We start from the raw sequence: 26852 nt of genomic DNA, 5'->3' as shown, positions 1-26852 counted from the left end.
GATGTCAAATACTGTTCAGTGTACAATTGGAAAGGATTTCTATTTATTGCTGTGGAGTGAGACTGGAGAGGTGAGAACTCTGCACACCCTGCTCGCTTGACTGCTCATACACTGAGGCCCTGCTGCAGACTTGCTCATATCGGCTGTGAGAGGAAGTCTTTATCAGCATGCTACATCTCCAAAGCCCAGATAAACCCTATCTCATGGGAGCGAGACTTATCTCGCAGCATCACAGCTTTGCTGCAGTAACTCAATAGCTGGGGATTTTCTGTAGGTGTTAACAAATGATAGTCAAGCTGATCATGTCAGTTTTTTTGTCATTTTTCCTGATTGTGACGTTGATATTTTCCACCTTGATTTATCCTTTTTTTAATAAGGGGAAGGGATCTTGATCCTGAGACATTACGGATCCCCTGTGGAAATTTAGAATACGTCAAAGATTTGTTCTCTTCCAATACTTAAGCAGCACTGAGCTGTGCTGTAAGTGATTGAGGAAACTGCCTAGAGGATGTTCTCACCGTATCAGGAACAAGAAAGGAAATCAGGATTAAGTGGCACAGTAGACACTGGTCGGCTGTGGAATTTTCCCTACAATTTCCCCACATGGTACCTGTCTGGCCAGGGAAATGCAGAGACACTGAGTAGAAATAAGGCTCTTCCTCGGGGAACAAAGACAGAAAGAGCGCTGTGTGGGCTTGTGCATGGTTCTACCCACCCTCTCAACCAGGGCCAGTCCTTGACATGAGAAAACTTGGAAAAGGACACATTAAAATTTAAAATATAAAATTACAACAGAAAAAGAGATTGATGAGAATTTCCTCATTGCGTATTTAACCCACGTTAGTCAGAATCAGCACCAAGTGAAGTTAATCCAGTTTAACAGAGAACCGGGAGTAATATAGCTAAGAAAGCATTTAATCCCTCACTTTTGACCTCAGAATTTAGTCCTTTGAACACTTTGGGAAACTATTAAACAGATATCTCCATGCCTACAGGTTCCAAGCATCGGGCTGACTGCCGATGTTGAGCAAGCAGCAGGACTTCCCAACGAGAAAAGAACCTGCCACTAGCCTAATGGGCAATGTGCCCAATCTTTCTGCCAGTGATGCTGGGAGAAGCTGCATTTCCCATCTTGTGAGCCATACTCATCAGGGAGGTCCCAGGTCTGACTGTGCTGAATTTACTGATCTGGCTCAAACCTTAGTGCGAAAGAGATTCCAGTTACCTTCACTCTACCCAAGAGAGTGAGAGTAAAAACTAGGCAGGTTTCCCATTTCCGATTGCTATCCAGTGCTGATGCTGGAAGTCTGCGTATGCATGTATTGGCTGCACAGAGGCTTGGGCTGTGCTGCAATGAGCTCTCTTTTCCAAGCTCAAGAGGTTTACCAACACTTGCTGGCTGGATTCACTGGCTTCTGGAGCAGAGGAAGAGCGAGCATGCTCTGTTGATGCGCTAACTAAAACACTGAAGTACTGCACTGCAATTCAGGATGCCTAGGCTCAAACACTAACTGGAATTCTTGACTAGACCTCTGCTAGAATGCAGGCTTTATGTGGGGGAACCAGGAGATCGACCCTGGTTTGATAAAGAGTGCAGGAGGGCATGCCAGGAGCAGCACCAGGCATACCTAAAAATGAGGTGTCAACCTGGTGAAGCTATAACACAGGACTACTTGCGTGCCAAACAGCATAAGCAGCAAGTGATAGACAGAGCTAAGTGATTCCACAACTAACAGATAAGATCTAAGCTCTGTAGTTCTGCTACATCCAGTCGTGAATGGTGGTGGACAACTGAACAACTCACTGGAGGAGGAGGCTTCACAAATACCCCCATCCTCAATGATGAAGGAGTCCAGCACATCAGTGCAAAAGATAAGGCTGAAGCATTTGCTACAATCTTCAGCCAGAAGTGCCGAGTGGATGATCCATTTCGGCCTCCTCCGGAGGTCCCCAGCATCACAGATGCCAGTCTTCAGCCAATTTGATTCACTCCATGTGATATCAAGAAACAACTGAAGGCACTGGATACTGCAAAGGCTTTGGGCCCTGACAGTATTCCGGCAATAGTACTGAAGACTTGTGCTCCAGAACTTGCTGCTCCCCTAGCCAAGCTGTTCCAGTACAGCTACAACACCGGCATTTACCTGGCTATGTGGAAAATTGCCCAGGTATGTCCTGTGCATAAAGAGCAGGACAAATTCTACCCGGCTAAATACTGCCCCATTCTATTCTAGACCAATAGAATGAGTCTATTCTCGATCATCAGTAAAGTAAAGGAAGGGGTCATCAACAGTGCTATCAAGTGGCACTTGCTTAGCAATAACCTTCTCACTGATACCCAGTTTGGGTTCCGCCAGGGCCACTCAGCTCCTGACCTCATTACAGCCTTGGTTCAAACATGGACAAAAGAGCTGAACTCCCGAGGTGAGGTGAGAGTGACTGCCCTTGACCTCAAGGCAGCATTTGACCGAGTGTGGCATCAAGGAGCCCTAGCAAAACTGGGGTCAATGGGAATCAGGGGGAAAACTCTCCGCTGGTTGGACCCGTACCTCGCACAATTATTTTTTGTGCCTGTCCACTAGTTTTTAGTGATTCACTCTGTGCCTCTTTTGTTGCCTCTGCTGCATTGAGGGTCTTGCCTTTTAGAGGATCGCTGCCAAAAATCTGTATCCTGCTATTTTTTGAAGTAGCTTATTGGGAATCATTGTATTGAAAGTCACAGAGATCTTGTCCTTTAAACAGCAGAAAGGTGCCCAGTAGACAGTGTGGTGCAGACGAATTTCCATTTTTTGAGCTTTAAAGTTGCATGTAGTGTTTTTACAGAATCCTGTTCTACCCTGGTCTAATTAGGAGATGCAAACAATCTTTCAAATCAGTCACTGTGTTGTGACCTCCACATTGGCACTGCAGTATCTTTACATTTTCCACATGGCTCAATTTACTGTTGCTTAAAAGAAATCAGAGTAAAGTTTAACCCCATGTAAGCAGTTTCCGGCTTTCGTAGGATTGCTACTGTAATCAGAGTGCTTGAAAATTAAATCTATGGTTAGGTGGGAGGCCCATGGAAAATCTACTGTATCAGTTTTACTGCCCTTCTAAGAATTTCACTCTGACAAATCTGAAAAGTAAAGGCTTCTATTACATATTTGTGTTGGAGGTGAACTGGTGTAAAAAGAATGATTAATCCTCTTATTGGCAGCCTTTATTATGCAAAGTATTTTGGAAGGCACATTACTGTAATAAAAATCACTCATTAAACCCTTACTGAAGACTCAGCAATTTCAGTAATCAGCACACGATTTACACCCTCTCCAACTAAAGTCTCTTTCCTAGTTTCTCCCCCTTTCTCACTTGTCTTGAATATCCTGCTTCTTGCTGAGGTGTGCGTGTGCAGATTCCAGCCCCTTGCTATTCCCAATTTTCATGCTATGTCTTAACATCATCCACATGCATGTGGTGGTCACCTGCAAACGCCTGGCCTCTGGAATACTCTGTCAAAGTCACTTCAGCTTGCTACCTCTGCATGCCTTGTACAGCTTTGAAAAACCTATTGTACCACCCGGTCTCTCCCTTCCCCTCAGTTTGTTCACTTCCAGCTGGTGTCAGAGTCTCTGCATGTACATAACAAGGAACACTAATGTGGTGGTTATGCTACTGGGCTGGTATTGCAGCAGACTGGACTAATACTCCAGGCAGAACTTGAGTTCAAATTCCCAAAACTGCCATGGTGGAATTTGGATTCTGTTTAAATAAAGCAGGGAATAAAATGCTGGTCTCAGTAAAAGTGACCATGGTTGAAATGTAATGCCTTCCTCCCCAGCGGCAGGTTTGGGGGCCCTGGCGCACTCCCGCCTCTGCCCAATCAAGTCTAGGGCAGGAAGGCTTATGGACAGCCTTCCCACTCCGACGCTAATTGAGGCCCTTAAGTGGACAATTTATGCCAGGCCTCATCCTGCCACCGCTGATACTTAACCAATGCTGGGTGGCAAAGTCACCATGCGGGAAGCCCGATAAACAAACCCTGTCAGGTTTGCTCGTGTGCTTCTGGAGGCGTTGTCCCTTGTTCAAAGGTACGGATCGAGGGACCTGGCATTGGGAAGGAGAGGGTGTCGGCTGAGAGCCACCTCCCTGCTCTTCCCCCCCACTTCCCACAACCACGACCCCCATCCCACCCTCACTCACCTTTGGCTAGGGGTCCCTCATTGATCCTGGAGCTCTGGTGGATGTTTTACCAGCAGCTGCCACCTCTGCCAGTGGCACTGCCTGCAATGGATAACTGCCGACCTCTGACTGGTAACTATCGGGGGGGCAGGATTGCTACCCCCGGTGTCCTTAATCCAGGGGAAGGCCTGACACTGGCCAGTTAAGTACCTGATGGGCACTTAGTACCAGCAGGCCTTCACCAACAGAGGTAAAGCGGGGTTCTAGTCAGCCCTGCAACCGGTGGGTGAAACCCCAGTCACAAACGTTAAATTCCACCCAATGAAATTATCGAGTTGTTGTAAAAACCCAACTGGTTGATTAATGTCTTTTGGGAAAGGAAATCTGCTGTTCTTACCCAGTGTGGGCCTGTATGTGACTCTAGTCCCACATCAACGCGTTTGACACTTAACGACTCTCTTAAATGAAGCTAAGCACTCAGATATATAAAATTGCCGCATGGCCCCCAGTGGTGGAACAATTAAATTTGGGAGTGCTGAAGAGTCCAGAATTGGAGGGGTGCAGAGCTCTCAATCAGTTATAAGTCTGGAGGGGGTTACAGAGAAGAGGAGGGGCAAGGTTATGGAGGAGTTTGATAACAAGTATGAGAATTATAAAATGGCGGTATTGCTTAACCAGGAGCCATCAGTGCTGATTTTATACAGCAGTAACATTGTGTATCAGTATATCACAGCTGGTGTCATTCAGATGCAATGAGTAGCACGGAGTCTTCCTGAAATCGAGAGGAGAAATGGTGGGGAGCGGCAGTTTGGGTGTTGTCCTCCTCTAGTGGCTGGTTGGCAGCAGTTACAGAGACTCTGGTCACCTGATTCAACAAACAATGGGAAACTTCAAAAGAAGTAAATAACTTAAACTGATGGGAGGGTATTAATAGTGCAATTTATTTGTAAGCTTTGCAATGAGCTTGACGTAAAGTGCATTCGGTAGAGTTCGCTGGCAAGAATATAGCGAGTTTATCGTGTATGTGTGAGAGTGCCTGGGGCTCTGACCAAGCATCAGAAAACAGCAGCCTCTTTCTTTTTTTTCTAAGATATTGAGAGAACAGGCAGCATTTTGAGTTCAGCCTGCTCAGCTTTATATGTTGATGCTGCTGCCTTTGTACTTTTTACGCCTACTCTCAAACAGCCAGACTCTGGCGGGATGGCAGCACAGCTGAGGAGACCGAAAGTCAGGTGCATCCTTTAGCAAACTACTTCTTATTGAAGTGTGAAGGTCACACAAATGTAAAAGCTGATTTTCAGGAGAACAAAAATTGTCCTCACGCAGCAGATTTCACTTCACAATACATCTGATCAGCAACTGAAACACAGAAATGTTTTGCATCAACTGCAGTTTGCCTTCTTATGAGTAAAATTTCCATTTGCACACAGCTCCTTCAGTGCATAAATGAGGTAATACTGTGCAAAACTGGCTGCTGTGTTCGTATCAAAATAAAATCATTGGTCCTGCAGTGCTTTTGGATGTCCTGAGGATATGACATTGTATAGAGACACACATTCCTTTCTTCTAAACACGCTCTAATGCTAAGGCTGTGGGAATGCTGCACTGTCAGAGAAGCCGTCTTTCAGATTAAATGTTAAACGGAGGCCCTGTCTACCCTCTCAGGTGGGTGTAAAAGATCCCAGGGCACTACACTGAAGAAGAGGAGGGGAGTTCTTCCCGGTGTGCTGGCCAATATTTATCTATCAACCAGCATTGCTAAAACAGGTTATCTGGTCATTGCTGTTTGCGGAAGCTTGCTGTGTGGAAATTGACTCCCTTGTTTTTTAACACCACACAAACGCCTCTACTTCAAAATACTCCATTGGCTGCAAATTGCTTGGAACATCCTGAGTTTGTGAAAGGCGCTATATAAGTGCAAGACTTTCTTTCTTGGATTCAGAGTCCGTACTTGTTTACAGTGCACCTGCCCATCGCATTGTAATGCTATTCAAATTTAGTATTTCCTGTCATCCAAGTCAGCAACATAAGACGTCAGGGGACTATGTCCAGTTTCACAGGCTTCGATGCGATTTGCAAAATGTTTTAATTTGCTTTTGTGTTTTCAGTCGCCAGCATAGTGGGCACTGGCTCCATAACACTTCATCAGGCTTCCCTGCGAGACTTGCAGGGCGGGATTTTGGGCTTTGCGTTGGGACCCTGATGCTGGGGGTCATATGAGGGTTCTAACCCTGGACATGCGTGAGAGACAGTCACCTGGCAGTGACTCCCCTCGGGTTGGCCGAATTAGGCCCAGACGGAGGGCGCGCCGTGCAGTTTAAGTTTGTGGGCAGGTTCTTGAAACTGGAGGGACAGTAGGCGGCCCTCCGTCTCAGAAGAATCAGCAACCTGCAGTTCGGCTCTCCCAAATTTTGACAATTTTAATTTAAAAGTGACGTCAGCAGCCGGGCCACCCCTGGTGGAGGTGAAGAGCTGCAAAGCCTGTGTGAAGTGCTGGCCCTCGACCTTCCCCGATCTGCTGCCAGTTAGGCAATTGGCCTGATCCTCTAATGCCTCAGGGGGCCCACCCAGGTTGATTGGAAAATACTAATCAGCCTCTGACAATTGGACTTGATAGGCTATTAACCTAAATGAATTGGCTTTCACCGCTTGCCAATCCCACCTCCAGGAAAATGGAGGTGTCAGCTGTGGCTCAGTTTATAGCACCCTCGCCTTTGAATCAGAGGGTTGTGGGTTCATGTCCCACTCCCGGAAACCAAGAACTGTGAATGTACTCGAAAGAGTTACAATCTGTGACTGTTGAAATACTCAGCAGCTCATTATAAGAACCTCCAGGAAAATGACCCAGGGTCAGGATGATGCTGGCAAACCCGGCATACTGGTCGGTGGCTCAAGTTTTGGCACGTGCCCTCCTCTGCACTCACCCCCGCATCGGGGTGAAATTTCAGCCCCCCAGGGCTGGATTTTGAGTTTGGCGTGCGGGCACGGTTGGTGTGCCCGTTATCGGCCAGCCAACGTGAAAGGCGCGCTGAAATGCTCAGCGCTGCCAGGGTGGGAGCGGGAGGAGGGCGGGCGCTGAAGTCAGCTCGGGCGCAGGGGGGAGGAAGCGCTCACAGAAAGCTCCCCCAAGGCAGAGAGCTGCCTCAGGGAGCTGATGAATCCAAAAGCCATAAATAAAGATTTTAAAATGCAGAAAAATATGTGCGTGCATCAGAATGAGTCACCTAAGCACATGGATACTGAAAATCCTGTCCAAACATTTTTATATTGTTTTTAATTAAACTTGGAAAACTCATCACGCCCTTGGATGAGGTTTCTACAAAAAGGCAAAGGCCGCCTGGCCGATTTGCCCGCCTGCCAACCGTAACGTTGGACGGGCAACGGAAAGTCCCCGGTAATTGCAACGTTAATGGCCTTATTAGGCCTCTTAATTGTCGGCGGGCGTACTGTTGAGTCTCATGTGCACACCCACCGACCGAAATATTGCGCGATTTCACGCTCGAGCGTGTTGGGTCCACGCCTGCACACCCGAGTGAAAAATCCTGCCCCAAGTGTCAAATTCTGTCAATTACACCAGTCCGGGAAAGCAGCCAAAGCCAGGGCTGCAACTTTGTTTTGGGCTGAGCTTGTTCACTTACACAGCCATGTTAACACGGCATTTTATTTTAAAGTTACACTTGCTAATTACAAAAAAATAGTTTTGCTTTCTCAGAGCATTTTTTCACATTTCAGACCCACCTTCAAGCTATGAACATTCACGATAGTGCGAGGAATGTGATGCAGGCAAGTCTCTGAATAATAGTGCTACAGGCACGATTTGTTCACACGCTGTCCTGTCTGCTCCAGGGTGTGAATTTGACTCTGGTGCAGGCTATTCACTATAAAAGTGCTAAGTGAGATAAGCCCCGGTTAGTGTCCCCAAAACAGAACCACAGGACAATGCTGTCCATAATCAGTATTCATTTAGCTATAAAGCATACTAGTTGGATATTGTAGAGTAAGCATATCAGTGTGATGTATAATGCTCTTCTGAGATTGTGGTTGAGGCAGTTTAAAGCTGTACCTGATTCTGACAATGCTTGAGGGCAACATGAGTTACTAAAAACCGAAAATTGTTCCACCCCTTAGCACTGACAGTCATCACGTTCAGTACAGTATAAATTAACATTTCCCTACCCTTGTTGACTCTTAACTGTCTTTACAAATGCCTATCAAATCACTTCATTGTAACAAAACAAGAAAGTGGCCAACCACCACCACCACCTCAGGGGAAGTAGGATGGGCAATAAATGCTAGCCTTGCCAGTGACACCTATGTCTCTGAGAATGAATTTTAAAAATATTTTTGTATGATCTACCTGATTACTCTTATATTTTGTAAGGTAGGGTAATAAGTGTAACCCAACTCGCCTGACAAGAACATGTGGGGAGTGGGGGAAGGAATGGGTTGGTTGGTCATCTGTTTTCACACCCTGTGATTTCACTCTCTCTCAATTCACCTCTCCATTGAAGTCTCCCTGTTCCTGCACCATTATCCCTGGTGTTCCCCAAGGATATATCCACAGCCCCTTCCTACTTCTCATCTAGATGTTGCCTCTTAGTGACATCATCAAGAAGCACAGCATCACTTTCCACGTGTATGCTGGCAATACTCAACTCTACCTCACCATCATTTTTCTTGACACCTCCACTATGTCTAAACTATCAAACTGCTTATCCGACATGGATGGGCAGAAATTTCCTCCTGTTAAAAATTTGAAACCAATGTATTCAGTCCCCGCTACAAATTCCATTCCCCAGTCATTGACTCCATGCCTCTGTCTGCTGACTGAGGCTGAACCAGACTATTTGCAACCTTGGTGCCATATTTGACTCTGAGATCGGCTTTTGACCACATATCCACACCATCGCTAAGATGTCTATTTCCACTTCCTTAACATCATCTGTTTCCATTTCTGCTTCAGCTCATCTGCTGCTAAGACCCTCATCCATGCCTTTGTTACCTCTGTACTTTTATTCCAACATTTCCCTGGCCAACTTCTCCATTTTCCACCCTCCATAAAACTAAGTTTATCCTAAACTTTGCTGCCTGTATCCTAACTGAGACCAAACCCTGTTCACCTATTACCCTTGTGCTTGCTGCCCTACATTGACTTCTGGTGCAACAGTGCCTCAATTTGAAAAAAAAAATCACCCTTGTTTTCTGATCTCTCCATAGCCTCATTCCTCCCTATCTCTGTAACCTCCTGCAGCCGTACAACCACTGAAATCAATGTACTGCTCCAATTCTGCATGGCCTCTTGAGCACCCCTGATTTTAATTGTTCCAGCATTGGCGGCCGTGCCTTGAACTGCCTGGACCCTTGCTCTGGAAATCCCTCCCTAAACCTCTCCGCCTCGCTTTTCTTACTGCCTCCAGGACAGAGCAGCCCACTTGATTGGCACCCCATCCACTACCTTCAGCATTCGCTCCATCCACCACCGAAGCACAGTGCCAGCAGTGTGTACCATGTAAAAGATGCACTGCAGCAACTCATCAAGGCTCCTTCGACAGCACCTTCCAAACTTGTGATCTCTACCATCTAGAAGGACAAGGGCAGCAGTTGGATGGGAACACCACCACCTGGAAGTTCCCCTCCAAGCCACTCACCCTCCTGACTTGGAAATATATCGCCGTTTCTTCAGTGTCGCTGGGTCAAAATCCTGGAACTGCTTCCCTAACAACACTGTGGGTGTACCTGCACCACATGGACTGCAATGGTCCAAGAAGGCAGTTCACCACCACCTTGTCCAGGGAAGTTTGGGATGAGCAATAAATGCTGACATAGGTAGCAATTCCCTAAATCCCATGAGATTATTTAAAAAAAAGATGTTTTCTTTTTGACCAAGCTGTTGGCCATCTGCCCTGATATCTCCTTATGTGGCTCAATGTTATGTTTTTTTTCAAAATGCTCCCATGAAGCGCCTTGAGATGCTTTACTATATTAAAGGCGCTATATAAATGTAAATTGTTGTTGCTTGTCCAGACGAATCAGGTTATAACTAGTAATAATTTAAAACAGAGACATATTTGAAGAGCAGATAATATATTTATTTTAATTGTCTGTGGGTAAAGTCATGGGAGATCAGCTGGCATTTTATTATATCCTGGTCCTTTGCATATTTTTTTATAAGACCTTATTTTTATGTATTTTAAAATATACATTTCCATGTAACATATACTTATCTCAGGGATATTTATCTCAGCTAAACAAGCTCTACTGTAGTATTTAAATAGAGTCCTGTCCTGTCCTGCTTGTACCTACTCCTACCAGGAGATCTGCTGACACGGTATGTCACTCTTATCTTTCTTGTGCCAACTTCACACATCCCCTGTAGTTTGTCTGCAACCGCTCTGTGACGTCCGTCATCCAACAATGCCTAGGTCAACCCCTTTCCGCTGCCCTCCACTTTGCCCTCGAGCAGAGATCTCTGTAGCTTTTCAGTTCTGATCAAATGGCCGAACGACTGACATTTTCGTTCCTGGATGTCACACTTTAGAGTTCTTTTTGCTCTTGCAATTTCAAGCAGCTCATCATTGGTATTATGATCTGTCTATGGAATTTTAGGCACACGTATCAACAACCACATTTCAAAGGCTTCTATTTTCTTCCACAGATCTTTATTTACTGTACAGGTTTCTGAGGCAGAAAGAAAAGTGGATAGAATGTAGCATTTAATGAGTTTTTTTACTCGTTTCAAGCTTGAGATTTCTTGCTGCTAACACCTCCTTCATCTTCACAAAATTATTTCTGGCTATCTCTAGTCTGCATCTGACTTTGGCGTCGCATCTGCCATCTTCTGTGATCATTTGTCCTAAATAAATAGAGTAATCACTGCTTGATTTAATGTGTTTTGTGACATAATTGTAGACTTTTATTGAGAAAATAATGCTTTTAAAAAGGAGGGATGAGGGTATTAGCACATTAGAGAGGGATGACCAAAGTTCAGGAAACCAGGATGTAGAAGCGGTTTGGGTAGAGATGAAAAATAATAAAGGCAAGAAGTCACTTGTGGGAGTGGTGTGCAGGCTCCCAGCAGCAATCACAGGGTAGGACGGGGTATGAAGGAAAAAAATAATGGAAGCTTGTCAGAAAGGTATGGCGATAATCATGGGGGATTTTAATCTACACACAGACTGGAAAAATCAGACAGGCAAAAGTAGCCTAGATGAGGAATTCATAGAATGTTTTCAAGATGGTTTTTTAGAACAGCACATTCTGGTGTCAACCAGAGAGCAGACTATACTAGACCTGGTATTGTGCAATGAGATACGATTAATTAATGACCTCATAATGAAGACGGCCCTAGGTAGCGGTGATCATAATATGATTGAATTTTGCATTCAGTTTGAGGGAGAGAAGAGTGGGTCTAAGACTAACATTTTAAATTTAAATAAGGGCAGTTGTGAGGGCATGAAAGCAGAGCTAGCTAAAGTGAACTGACAAATTAGGTTAAGAGATAAGTAAGTAGCGATGCAGTGGCAGACATTTAAGGGACTATCTCAATACACAGAATATATGCATTCCAACAAGAAAAAAAAGTTCCAAGGGGAGGAACTACCATCCGTGGTTAATTACATAAGTTAAAGGAAATATCAAACTTAATAAGCATACAACTGTGCAAAGGTGGATGGCAGTCAGAAGACTGGACAGAATGTGAAAAACAGCAAAGAATTACTAAAGGATTAATAAGGAGGGAAAATTAGAGTACGAAAGAAAGCTAGCTAGAAAAAAAGACAGATAGTAAGAGTTTCTGTAGATATTTAAAAGAGAAAAGAGTTAACAAAGTGAGTATTTGTCCTATAGAAAGTGAGTCTAGGGATTTAATAATAAAAAATAGGGAGATGGCAGTTGAATTGAACAGGTATTTTGCATCGGTCTTCACCATAGAGGATACAGGTAACATCTCAGAAATAGCTGTAAATCAGGAATTGGAAGGGAGGGAGGAAATCAAGAAAATTACATTCACCAGGGAAGTGGCACTGAGTAAATTGTTGGAGCTGAGGGCTGACAAGAGCCCGGGTTCTGATGGACTTCATCCTAAGGTCTTAAAAGAAGTGGCTAGTGAGATAGATGATACGTTGGTTTTAGCTTCATAAAATTCCATAGACTCAGGGAAGGTTCCATTAGATTGGAAAATAGCAGATGTAACCCCTTTATTCAAAAAGGGAGAGAGACAGAAAGCAGAAAACTACAGGTCAGTTAGCATAACATCTGCCATAGGGAAAATGTTAGAAGCTATTTAAAGATTATAGCAGGGTACTTAGGAAAATTCAAGATAATCCGGCAGAGTCAACATGGTTTTGTGAGAGAGAAATCATGTTTAACCAATTTAGTGGAGTTCTTTGAAGAAGTCACACATGCTGTGGATAAAGGGGAACCAGGGGACGTGCTGTACTTAGATTTCTAGAAGTCATTTGATAAGGTGCCACATCAAAGGTTAGTGTGGAAAATAAAAGCTCATGGCATCGGGGATAACATATTGGCATGGAAGAAGCTAACACGAAACAGAGAGTAGGCATAAATGGGTTATTTTCTGATTGGCAAGATGCAACGAATGGCGTGCGACAGGGATCAATGATGGGGCCTCAACTTTTAAAAATTTATATAAGTGACTTGGAGGAAGGGACCGAAGGTATGGTTGCTAAATTTGCTGATGGCACAAAGTTAGGTAGAAAAGCAAGTTGTGAAGAGGACATAATGAGGCTATAAATGGACATAGATAGGTTAAGTGAGTGGACAAAGATCTGGCAAAGGGAGCATGGTGTGGGAAAGTGTGAAATTGTCCATTTTGGCAGGAAGAATAAAAATGAAGCTTATTATCTAAATGGTGAGAGATTGCACAGCTCGGAGATTCAGAGGGATCTGGGTGCCCTAGTGCATTAATCGCAAATGTCTAGTATGCAGGTACAGCAGGTAATTAGGAAAGCTAATAGAATGTTATCATTTATTGTGAGGGGAATTGAATATAAAAGTAGGGAAGTCATGCTTCAGTTAAATAGGGCATTGGTGAGACCACATCTGGAGTACTGTGTACAGTACTGGTCTCCTTATTTAAGGAAGAATGTAAATGCATTGGAAGCAGTTCGGAGAACGTTTACTAGACTCATACCTGGAATGGGCAGGCTGTCTGGTTGGACTGGTTAGGCTTGTATCCGCTGGAATTTAGAAGAGTAAGAGGCAACTTGACTGAAACATAAACGACCCTGAGGGGCCTTGACAGGGTGGATGTGGAGAAGATGTTTCCTCTTGTGGGAGAATCTAGAACTCGGCGGTCACTGTTTAAAAATAAGGGGTCGCCCATTTACGACAGAGACGAGGAGGAATTTTTTCTCAGAGGGTCGTGAATCTTTGGAACTCTCTTCTTCAAAAGGTGCTGGAAACAGAGCCTTTGAATATTTTTAAGACAGAGGTAAGACAGATTCTTGATAAGCAAGGAGGTGAAAGGTTATCGGGGTAGACGCGAACGTGGGGTTGAGGTTAATATCAGATCAACCATGACCTTATTGAATGACGGAGCAAGCTCGAGGGGCTGAGTGGCCTACTCCTACTCCTGGTTTGTATATTGATATGCGTAAGTCATTTTAGCCATTTTTGACGCAAAATGTTATTCACTGGAAGAATGAACTGATGGTTATTTTGTTGCTTATTGTACAGCAGATGCAGTAAAGCCTGATTATGATGAAAGTGAGCAAGCTCTCGATCTAAGGGAGGATGGATGTCACGCCGAGGAGTATGGAGGAACCAACAGCAGCAGCTGCCTGCTGGAGAATGAAAGCTATGATGGGGATCACTTCAACAATCGACCAACTTCAGCCGATGGTATTAGAGCGTCTAATGGAAAACTGACATGTGATATCTGTGGACTGTCATGTGTTGGGCCAAATGTCCTCATGGTACACAAGCGAAGCCACACTGGTAATTGGTGTTACTAAATTTACAGTACAAGACAATAATCCATTCAGCATTGTACAGTGGAACCAATTTAAATGCATAACATTTAAACAAATATCACACTTCAGTGTTAATTAATTAATATGTGATTGTTTTACCTCCTGGATACAGGATTCTTTTTAACCCACAGTATTTCTTTGCAGGAGCCTTTTAGTGCTAGGGTAGGGTAGAGTATGAGCCTTGCACTTCTCCACAGGCACTCTCAATGCAACATCATAATTTTTAGTGAAAGATGTGATTCCTGACTGTGTCTCTCACTGCATGATGACCTGTGGAAGGTTCACTCTTTTGGCTGGATTTTACATGCCCTGGTCTGGCACTTTTTCTGCGGGGGTTGGCGGGGTGGGGGAGATGGCACATAGAATAGGTCAGGTGGCAAACCTACCACCTTCCCATCCACCTCCAACCCAGTCCCCATAATACGCTAGATGGGCAGGTGCCAAAATCAGCCCGGCTGCCATATTTAAATGAATATCTAAAGGTCAGTTAGGTTTGTTAACGTAATACGGTTGGAGTGGGCAGGTCGTTTTTAAGGCCTGCATGAGCAGCGCCCCAAGCTGTCATCCACCCCTTCCTCCTGTGCTGTCTACCCTGCAAAACCCAGCCCCACCCCACCCTTCTCTCCGGGCTCTAGGATCTCTTCCTGCCCTGAAACCCCGTGACGTACCTATTCTGGGTAGCCATGATCCTCTTTGAGCTTCTTCCTGCAGTCCTGCCATCGCCCACTATTGAACCCCAGCACTACTGGCTGTGGCCAGCAGCTCCTGCAGGATAGACCTCCTTCCACTGAGGGGCGGAAATCCCATTCTTAGCCACTTTAGCCCCCCTGCAGCATGTCATGGCTGCACAGGGCGGGTGTCCCTGGTGCATTTCGCCTTCTTGCCGAGTTTCCTTCTGGGGCAATGAGCAGTCCACACCCCCCGTAAAATGCAGCCCACCTGTCCGACTCCATGACAGATACTTATTAAGGATAATGTTTGACCAATCAGCTAATGGAAAGTGTACTTTTTACTAGTGTCCTTTTTACAATTGGCGAGTAACAGGGTGCCGATTGACAGATTCATTGGCCAGTGTTTGTTGCCCGTACCATGTGCACAATTGGCTAGTAGGAGATATACGCTCACTGTTGCCATGTATTGTCCAGTGAGACTGTGTGTTACAACAAAATGTACACTGTTCATTTAGCCCTAAATTAATGCAAAAACAAAGGTTTGTTCCTATCTAGTGATTTCAAAGTCACAAATCATCCACTTTCCTAACAATCTAGTTGACCAACACATGAGGACTTAAACTCAAGCTGACCAGCCCTGCTTTATTTTATTATAGTTCCATAAATTGTAAATAAATTTCAACAATAGTGTTAAATGAACTTTAGCAAGGAGAGCATTGTAGAAACAGTGGTGAAATTTTGGTTTTTGTTTCCATGGTGACCCTAAGAAACAGAATTCTATAGTCCACATCCTATACATTGCTGACAGTAGAATCACGGAATGGTTACAGCACAGAAGAAGGCCCTTTGGCCTGTCATGTCTGCGCTGCCTCTATAAAGGAACAATTTACCTAGTGCCACTCCCCAGCCTTCTCCAATTACTACTTAAATGCCTCAATTGAACCTGCCTCCGCCATGTACTCAGGCATTGCACAGCGCCTCATCTCCCCCTGGATAAGCTGATTTATAGTTTCCACCAATACCTGGCTTTGGTTATTCAGCTGCAAACAGTTTGTAAGTTTTGTCAGGAAGGGTGGAAAGCATTTGTGAGATTTGTTTGCATCCTGACCCCAATCACTTTCCCCTGCCCCCCCACAACCTTCTCAGTACATCATATCTCACCCATTACAAAGACGATACCGTTTAAATTTCCCTATACTGTTGAGTATTGCATTTCTCACAGGTAGTGTGAGTTCACTTGAAGATGAATCATGGCTTTGAGATAACAGTCACAACAGCCCGTGTAAGAGACAGTCAGAATTCTGCCATCTAGCTGTGATTAGTGAAAAGTCAGCACAATGCAGCAGAGTAAAAACATTTTTCTAGGACACCATTATTAATTTTTAGGATAGCCATAGTGCTCACTTTTTGTTGTTGGAATTATATGGATTATCTAAGAGTCTTGGGAAGAATAGGGCTATTGGTTTGTTTTTTCACTCCCAACAAATTGGATCTCCAGTTTAAAGTTCCATTTGTCTATCAGCGAACATTGCCATGAGCCTGATGAGATACCCATTCACATGTGGCATAAATAGAGGAAGTCAGCATGAAATCCTGGCTACATTCATTTATTGAAGTTATAGTCCAGGTTGATCAGCACCAAATGCATGTTCCTGATCATCACTAGCACTCTGAAATAAATTTATAAGGGTTGATTTTACGAATTTGCATTCTTAGACCAAGATTCTCCTTCAGAACATGTGTTGAGAGTTCAGGCACTTTCTCATCATGGTTTTCTGCATGTTAACAATGAACAGGTGGAAAATTGTGGAGGGTGCACTGCCAGGAGTGTGAACTGTGGCTGACTCTTAAATGCCCCCTGAATGAGGGCAATTAAGGATGGGCAATAAATGCTGGCCTAGCCAGCGATGACCACATCCCATGAATGAATTTTTTTTAAAGTACCCATTGTTACTGGCCAGCAAACAGTTTCTCTCATTTGTTAGTGCCTGTGTTTTTCAAGCAAGACTTTAGCGCAAAGGGACACTGCAAACATCTGTTACATTCTGCAACAATCTGCCCCCCAAAATATTACCTGAACATATGAAATAGGAGCAGAAGTAGGCCATTCGGCCCCTCAAGCCTGCTCTGCCATTCAATAAAATCATGGCTGATCTATTTGCGTTTTGAATTCTGGATTCCCATCTACCTCCGATAACCTTTTGATTCCCTTGCTTGACAAGAATCTATCTACCTCTGCCTTGAGAATATTCATAGCTTTCGGAGGCGGAGAGTTCCAAAGTCGCACAACCCTCTGAGAGAAAAATATTCTCCTCATCTTTGTTCTTAAAAGGGCGACCTCTAATTTTAAAACAGTGCCCCCTAGTTCTGGACTCACCCACCAGAGGGAACACCCTTTCCATATCCATCTTATCTATATCATTCAGGATCTTATAACTTTCAATCAAGTTACCCATCACTCTTCTAAACTCCAGTGGAAATAACCCCAGCCTGTCCAGCCTTTCCTCATAAGACAACCCGCTCATTCCAGATATCAATCTAATAAACCTCCTTTGAACTGCCTCCAATGCATTTACATCCCTCCTTAAATAAGGAGACCAAAAATGCACATAATATTCGAGATGCGGTCTCACCAATGCCCTGTATAACTGAAGAATAACACCCTTACTTTTATGTTCAATTCCTCTTGCAATAAAGGATAGTCCATTAGCCTTCTTAATTACTTGCTGTATGTTTGTGTATGTAATATGGGTGAACTTCTTAAATCATTAATGATATCTTCGCATCTCTTGCTTTTGCAGGTGAGCGTCCATTTCACTGTAATCAGTGTGGAGCATCCTTTACTCAGAAAGGAAATCTTCTGCGCCACATAAAACTTCACACTGGCGAAAAGCCCTTCAAATGCCACCTCTGTAATTATGCCTGTCGACGCAGAGATGCTCTGTCAGGTCACCTGCGTACACATTCCAGTAAGTCAATCAGTCAATTCAATTATTTAGTGTCATCAAAAATTTTGACATTGTTTCAGATCAGCTTCCAAGAAGTATGAGTAAAGGTCATGATTTGCATGCAAGCTTCACTTGAGGAAATAGGCCGGAAGTAGATCGAATTATTTCATATCTATAAAATTATAATTTCAAGAAGAAATGTAAAATGTTTGTAACAACAGTAAGTTTCAGCGATTTTCTTGTTAACATAAATGTCTGCCGTGATTGTTTGCAACATGCTAATATAAATTACATTTCTCCACAATTAAGTAGGACTCACGGAAAGGAACAAGGCAGGAAGTAGTGTTAAAGTCAAATATTCAATGTACCATCAATATATTCAGTTTTATTTTCACACAATAACCTGATTTGTTAATCTGCAATAACCCCCTCTATCCATTCAACAATTCCTCATATTTAGAACAATGTCGAACATTTCAAAAATTACCAAATTATCTCATTATGTTCAAGATGGACGAGGAAGACCATTCAGTCCATTATGATTCGCCCATCTAGAAAGACCTTAAATTGTTCCCAGTGCCGCATCTAATTGTCCTTAAATTATTTAAGGACTTTCAATTCCAATACTCTAACTGAAACTCAATTCCATACAATGGTTATTTTTCCTGTGAAGAGTAAACTCCTCAATATGCCTATATGTTAGTTTGAATCTGTGTCTCCTTGCCCTATTCATGTAATTTAATTTGAAGTAAATTTCTGATTTACTTTTTCCATAATCTTCCTAGTCCTCATTGTTCTTGTAGGGGTAATCTCTCAGACACCATCTTTCAAGACTGATGATCTCCTCAATTTTTTCTGCAAAGCTTAACCCCTCTACCACTAGGAATCAGGCCCAGGGTCCATCTTTGCACTCCCTCCAACTCTTGAATTTCTCACTTTCGCCTTGGTGACAAAACTGAACTCAGTACAGTGTGACCACACTCTATATACTTTGATCATGACATCCTTTGACTTGTGCAGTTTAACATTCTGTTGGCTTTGTTGGTTGGTGCTCTGCATTTTTTTGGCCATGTTGAGTATACTAAAACTCCTAGATATCTTTCAACTTCACCCTTAGCTGCTTCAGCGCCATTCGGGGAGTGTGAATGTCAGTCATTATTCTTCACTGCGTGTGATACTTTACATGTGTCTGCATTAAATTTCACCTGTTATGTTTCTATCCATTTACTTAATTCAACTCACCTCCGCCAATTCCACTAGCTTTTCCAGTTTGATATAATCTACAAATTTGACTATTTGCATTGGGCTTCTGAATGTAAGCCATTGATTTAAATTAGAAACAGTAGTGGTCTCAACAGAAATCCTTGGGGTATCCGACTTTGTACAGCACTCACCCTACAAGTATCTATTGATTATACCCATCAGCCACTTGATTATCTGTTCCCAAGATTTAGCCTAGATTCCTCAGTAGTAGTCTTTTCTATGGAACTTTGTCAAGTGGGAAGAAACAGTTTGCATTAAAATAATACTGACATTAATTCTTAACAGACAAATTTGATGAGAGATTAATCTATACCCTATCAATGACCTATCTCTTATGGGTCTGTGCCATACCAATAATCCATTTCCTATAAACCTATGCAAAATCAATAACTAATTTCCCATTAATCTGCTGGGAAGGGATCAATCTGTATCAGAAATAACCCATCTTCTATCAACCCGTGCCACATTAATAATCAGATTGTGCTGTTAATGGCCAATCTGTGTTGCATCACTAATCCATTAATCATATTCCATGTTTTTACTTGTTCGCATCCCATTATATCTTTTGCATTTGTACTTATGTTTACTTGTTCGCATCCCATTATATCTTTTGCATTTGTACTTATGACAGTGTAGCAAGGACAAACATCTTTTCACTTACGGTCCCAAATTTTTAAAAATTAATTTATGAGATGTGGGTGTTGCTAGCTAGGCCAGCATTTATTGCTCATCCCTAATTACCCTTGAGAAGGTGGTGGTGAGCTGCCTTCTTGAACCACTGCAGTCCCTGTGGTATAGGCACACCCACAGTGCTGTTAGGGAGGGAGTTCCAGGATTTTGACCCAGTGACAGTGAAGGAACGGCGATATATTTCCAAGCCAGGATGGTGTGTGGTTTGGAGGGGAACTTCCAGGTGGTGTATCTCCTCCCCTTGTCCTTCTAGATGGTAGTGGTTGGTGGTTGTTGGAAGGTGTTGCCTAAGGAGCATTGTTGAGTTTCTGCAGTGCATCTTGTAGATGGTACACACTGCTGCTATTGTGCGTCAGCGGTGGATGGAGTGAATGTTTGTGTATGTGGTGCCAATCAAGCAGGCTGCTTTGCCCTGGATGGTGTCAAGCTTCTTGAGTGTTGTTGGAGCTGTACTCATCCAGGCGAGTGGAGAGTGTTCCATCACGTTCCTGACTTGTGCCTTGTAGATGGTGGACAGGCTTTGGGGAGTCAGGAGGTGAAGAATTCACTGCAGAATTCCTAACCTCTGACCTGCTCTTGTAGCCACAATATTTATATGGCTAGTCCGGTTCAGTTTTTGGTCAATGGTAACTCCCAGGATGTTGATAGTGGGGGATTCAGCGATGGTAATGCCATTGAATGTCATGGGGCGATGGTTAGATTCTCTCTTGTTAGAGATGGTCTTGCCTGGCACTTGTGTGGCGTGAATGTTACTTGTCACTTGTGCTACACTGTCATAAGTACAAATGCCCAAGCCTGGAAATTGTCCTGGTCTTGCTGCATTTAGACATGGACAATATTATACTTGTTGCAACCAGTCTAAAAATTGCTTGAAATTATAATGTCCCTTTCCTTACAGTGAACAGGAATTGTAATAAAACTAATGAATTTACCTTAATTGAATTACTATTTCAGAAGTGGTTTTAACTTTTAACATTTTCTTAACAATAAAGAGGAAACAATATTTGTTGTTTCCAAAAATAGCAAATTGTCCATGATTCCAGCTTTAAATCAGTTTGCTGCACTTGTAGTTTTACGGTTTTATTACCTGTGAATTAAAATCCCATAGAGTTGTAAATCCAAATTTTCAGTTGACACTAAACTAGGTGGCACAGTAATTTGTGTGTTGGAAGCAGGAAGTTACAAAGGGGCATAGATGGATTAACTAAGTGGACAAAACTATGGCAGATGGAGTTTGACATGGGTAAGTGTAAAGTCATGCGCTTTGGATCTGAAAAAGACTGATTTGAATATTTGCTTAATGGTATGAAACTAGGAACATAAGGAGCAGAGATTTAGATGTCCATGTAAACAAAAGCTAGTTCACAAATACAAGAGTAATCAAGAAGATAAAGGAATATTGGCCTTCATCTCAAGAGGTTGGAATTCAAAACTGGCAAAGTTATATTTCAATCATGCATAACTTGATACATAACAAATCTCATCAGGAGCACGGCATTCAAATTTGGCACCATGCTTCAGGAAGATTAGATTAGCTTTGGAGGGGACGCAACACAGACTGGCCAGAATTATATCAGAGCTAAAGGGATTAAATTATGAGGACAGATTGGATAAACTCACTTTCAATTCCCTTGAGTTTAAAAGGTTGAAGGGTGATCTAGCTAACTACTTTAAAATTATTAAGGAATTCAATATGGTAGGAGAGAAACTATTTCCTCTGGTGGGGGGAATCCAGAACAAGGCAGAATAACTTTAAAAATTAAAGTTAGGACGTGCAGGAGAAATCTGGAAACACGTTTCACAAAATGCAGGATGATGATCTGAAATTCACTTCCTCAAAAAGCTGTTGATGCTGGGACAATTGAAATTTTCCAGTTTATGCCTGTTCCTTAGCTCCCATATTCACAATGTTCCTATATCTAAATAGTTCTACATGTATATCAATGGAAAGAACATTATCAGACTGAACTGAAATTGGAGCACTGAAATATCTCTTTCGATCAGGCTTCAGTTTCTCGACAAAAGGTGTGCCCATTTCTCGGTGTTGTATCTTTTGAGTGGGGGACACACTGGTGTCAGCTGGGCAGGAAGAGGCTGAATTCCTGGCAAAGCAAAAATGATCGTGTAGATGGAGTAGTTTGCGAATAAAGTACACTCATTTTGTTGGCCACCATAAGAGAGGAGAGGAGCATTGTTCACTGGAACAGAGCACTAACATTTGTTGAGGGACAAGCATCTCTTATCACAGCAAATGGTTTCTTGGAGGGACTCTGATCAGTGAGGCAAAGTCAGTGACCATTGATTAGAGACACTAAACATTAAACCTTCACTGCCTAAATTTGTTAGTGATTAGAAACATATAAAATCCCCCCCAAAACTAAATAAACATATGAGGGAAAGTGGAATAGAAGGACATGCTGATAAGGTAAGATTAAGAGGTTTGGGAGGAGGCTTGTGGGGGCAATAAACATCTGTACTGACCAGTCTGTCCGAACGAAGAGTATCTGAAAAAGAGTCACATGGACTCGAAACATTAACTCTGTTTTTCTGTCCACAGATGCTGCCAGACCTGCTGAGTTTCTTCAGTATTTTGTTTTTATTTCAGATTTCCTGCATCCGCGGTATTTTGCTTTTATTTCAGTCTGCCTGAATGGCCTGTTTCTATGCTGTAGATTCATTGTAATTACTTTGATTATCCATATTATTGATTGCAATTTTAACTAATTTAATTCCAGTTAATTTTCCTGCTCTCCTGTCCCTACATTGCCTTCCTTCAGGCAGAATAGATTCAGATAACTGCACAGTTGCCATCTGTTGGTTTGGGGCAGGTCACTGGGAGGGGCAATGGAAAAGACATGAACAGCTCATTGTACATTCCTAACCGACAGCATGTATGGTAGTGAACAGAGAGTAAGTGCAGAAATAGGAAACAATAGAGAGAAGTTCTCCCATCTCCACCCACCCCAGAAAATATCCTTCTGCACAAATGACTAATGCCTTAACAGAGCCGCTTAAATAGTAAATAAAAATGTAATTGCAAGTTTAGTAATGGAGCCAGAGGGAAGTGCAGTCCAGTTCTATCTGCACCTTGTTGCTCACACAGCTGAAGGGTGTCACAGCTATATTGTTGATGCTATAACTACCTTAGCTGGAGACATACCGTTAAAAACTAAACCAAAGCCATTTTAAAGGAGTAGAACATTCAAGACAAATGAAGGCATTTGACAATTCAAATAAGATGTGAAACATTTCTTCAGAGTTCTTGTTGAAACGGGGCACGATATAGCAGTGAAAACCCCAGTATTCATGAGGAAACCTCAGGCCCAACTTAGAGAATCATAGAAACTTACTGCACAGCAGGAGGACATTTGGCCCATCATGTCTGTACTGGCTCTATGAAAGAGCTGTCGTCGTGCTTCTTGTCCATAAACCTCTAAGTTCCGCATGACACAAAACTTGGAAGTATTGTGAACTTTGACAAGGATCATGATAGACTTCAAGAAGACATAGAAAGGCTGGCGGAATGAGCGGGCAAGTGGCAGGTGAAGTGATACATTTTGGTAGGAAGAACAAGGAGAGGCAATATAAAGTTAAGGATACAGTTCCAGTTATCTCCAAGAGTAAAGGGACCTGGAAATATATGTGCACAAATTGTTGAAGGTGGCCGGGCAGGTTAATAAGGCATTGACGATCCTGGGCTTTGTAAATAGAGGCATAAAGTACAAAAGCAAGGAGTTTGTGGTTTCACGTTTATAAAATACTAGCACAGTTTCAACTAAAGTATTCTGCCCAATTCTTGGCAGCACATTTAGAAAGGAAGTGAAGGCATTGGAGAGGGTATAAATGACTTGGAGGAAGGGACCGAAGGTATGGTTGCTAAATTTGCTGATGACACAAAGATAGGTAGGAAAGTCAGTTGTGAAGAGGACATAAGGAGGCCACAAAGGGACATAGATAGGTTAAGTGAGTGGGTAAAGATCTGGTAAATGGAGTATAATGTGGACAAATGTGAAATTGTCCATTTTGGCAGGAAGAATAGGAAAGGAAGCACATTATCTAAATGGTGAGGGGTTGCAGTGCTCTGAGATGCAGAGGGATCTGGGTATCCTAGTGCATGAATTGCAAAAGATTAGTATGAAGGTACAGTGGGTAATTGGGAAAGCTAATAGAATGTTATCATTTATTGTGCAGGGAATTGAACACAAAAGTAGGGAGGCTTCAGTTAAATAGGGCAGTGGTGAGACCACACCTGGAGTACTTGTGCAGTATTGGTCTCCTTATTTAAGGAAGGATGTAAATGCATTGGAATCAGTACAGAGGTTTACTAGATTAATACCAGGAATGGGCGGGTTGCCTTATGAGGAAAGGTTGGACAGGCTAGGCTTATATCTGCTGGAGTTTAGAAGAGTAAGAGGCAACTTGATTGAAATATAAAAGATCCTGGGGGGTCTTGACAGGGTGGATACGGAAAGGATGTTTCCTCTTGTGGGAGAATCTAGAACTAGGGGTCACTGTTTAAAAATAAGGGGTCACCCATTTAAGACAGATGAGAAATTTTTTTCTCTCAGAGGGTTATGAGCCTTCGGAACTCTCTTCCTCAAAAGGTGGTGGAAGCAGAGCCTTTGAATATTCTTAAGGCAGAGGTAGATAGATTCTTGATAAGCAAGCGGGTAAAAGATTATCGGGGGTAGGTGGGAATGTGGGGTTGAGGTTACTGTCAGATCAGCTATTACCTTATTGAATGGCGAAGCAAGCTCGAGGGGCTGAATGGTCTACTCCTGCTCCTAATTCGCATGTTTGTATGTGCAGAAAAGAGTTGCCGGAATGGTTCCAGGGATAAGGAACTTCGGTTATGTGGATAATTTGGAGAAATTGGGGTTATTCTCCTTAGAGAAGAGAAGGTTGAGAAGAGATTTAATAGAAGTGTTCAAAATCATGAGGGGTCTGGACAGAGTAGATAGGGAGAAACTGTTCCCATTGGTGGAAAGCACGAGAACCAGAGGACACCCTGTGAAGTGATTGGCAAAAGAGCCAAAGGCGACACGAAGAAAAACTTTTTGACACAGTGAATGGTTAGGATCTGGAATGCACTGGCTGAGATTGTGATGAAGGCAGATCCGATCGTGGCTTTCAAAGTGAATTGCATAATTATCTGAAGAGAAAAGATTTGCTGGTCTACGGGGAAAAGCAGGATAGTGGAACTAGCTGAGTTGCTCTTGCAGGGAGCCTGGGTGGACACAGTGGGCCGAATAGTCTCCTGTGTTGAAACTATTCAATGATTCTGTCAAGTAACTGCCCAACCCCCTTTTAAAATTATTCGTAGAATCAGCTTGCACCAGCTTTTCAGATAGAGCTTTCCAGATCCCAATAACTCCGAGTGAAAAATTTCTCTTCGTCTTCCCTCCAGACCTTTTCCCAGTGATTTTAAATCTATGACTTCTGCTTATTGACCCACTCAGCAGAGGAAATCATTTTTCTCTACCTACTCTATCAAAACCTCTCATCATCTGAAAACCCCCATGAAGTCACTCACATTTTAGCCTTCTCTCTTCCAAGGAGAACAGTCCTAACTCTCCTTGTAACTGAAGTTCCCTAGCCCCAGTCCAAATACATTTATTAGTCATATACTAAGGAGGCTGAACAAGTTTCATACCTGACTCTCCTTGTTGCTGCCAACTTCTCAGTTTAACAATTTATAGCCGTGTTATTATTGATTCATCAGCTCATCAGCACAGCGGAAAGTTTCACATTGTCACCTACACTACAAAAGCCTGTACTGTAATGTGTGGGTGATTAACAATATAACAGAAAGAAACAGTACAGTTACCTCCTCCTCCGCCATTTATGCAATAATAATTTCCTCCTTTTTGATCCCTAGAACTACACACTATTCCCTGACCCAAGCTGATGCTTGTATTCTGAGACCTTCAACTGTGCAGCCTTTGAGCTGGCTTTGAGCAGTGTGCAGCATAAATGTGTAAAACTATTCCTTTCCTTCCATCTTCCCCAAAAAGGCTGAGATCAGGACTTAATGGTACACCACATTACATATTCAGCTATGGTTAGAACTGTTAGAATATTTTTCATCTTTTCAAAGAATATGAGTCATTAAAGTAATATAAAAGTGCACTGCACTTATGTAAGTAGGAAAAATTATTTACCCTGTTTCTTTGGGGACTTGTTCTATTTTGAATTTTACCATTTTTTTTCTTAATACAAATATACATGCGAACATATGAATTAGTAGCAGGAAATAGGCCATTCTGCCTTTTGAGCCTGCTCCGCTTTTCAATAAGATCTTGGCTGATCTGATTGTGGCCTCAACCCTACTCTCCTGACTACCACCCTTTGACTCCCTGTTTGTCAATAATCCATCTACCTCTTCTTTAAAAATATTCAATGACCCTGCCCACACCACTCTCTGGGAAAGAAAGCTCCACAGACTCACGACTTGCTGAGAGAGAAAAAATTCTCCTCATCTCTGTCTTAATTGGGAGACCGCTTAGTTTTAAACTATGGCTTCTAGTTCTGGTCTCTCCCACAAGGGGAAACATTCTCTCAGTATCCACTCTGTCAAGTCCCCTCAGGATTTCATACGTTTCAATAAGAGAAGCAGAGAGTAGGCATAAATGGGTCATTTTCGGGTTGGCAGCATGCAACAAGTGCAATGCCACAGGGATCAGTGCTGGGGCCTCAACTATTTACAATCTATATCAATGACTCGGATGAAGGGACCAAATGTATATTTGCTAAATTTGTTGATGACATGAAGATAGGAAAGTAAGATGGGAAGAGGATTTAAGGAGTCTGCAAAGGGACATGTATAGGTTAAGTGAATGGACAAAAATTTGGCAGATAAAGCACAATGTGAGAAAGTGTGAACCTGTCCACTTTTGTAGGAAGAATAGAAAAACAGCATATTCTTCTAAACTCCAATGGATACAGGGCCAACCTGTCCAACCTTTCCTCCTAAGATAACTCCCTCATCCCAGGAATCAGCCCAGGAAACCTTCTCCGAACTGCTTCTAATGCAATTATGTCCTTTCTTAAATAAGGAGACCAAACTGTACACAGTATTCTAGATGTGGTCTCACCAATGTCCTGTACAGCTGTAGCAAAACATCCTT

At 42.9% G+C, this 26852-nt stretch overlaps 1 protein-coding gene across 1 annotated transcript in view; it reads left to right on the top strand.

Annotated features, from left to right (window-relative positions):
* Positions 1-26852, top strand: part of LOC144667924 (zinc finger protein Aiolos-like) — a 162350-nt gene that overhangs the window by 63220 nt on the left and 72278 nt on the right. Inside the window, exons 4-5 of the mRNA XM_078529537.1 lie at positions 13861-14118; positions 17626-17793. Of these exons, the coding sequence (XP_078385663.1) occupies positions 13861-14118; positions 17626-17793 (426 nt within the window). The remainder of the gene's footprint in view (positions 1-13860; positions 14119-17625; positions 17794-26852) is intronic.

Source organism: Cetorhinus maximus, chromosome 25, assembly GCF_964194155.1.
Source record: "Cetorhinus maximus chromosome 25, sCetMax3.hap1.1, whole genome shotgun sequence".
Taxonomy (NCBI): Eukaryota; Metazoa; Chordata; class Chondrichthyes; order Lamniformes; family Cetorhinidae; genus Cetorhinus; species Cetorhinus maximus.
The sequence above is the reverse complement of the archived record's forward strand: the minus strand, read 5'-3'. Positions and strand labels throughout refer to the sequence as shown.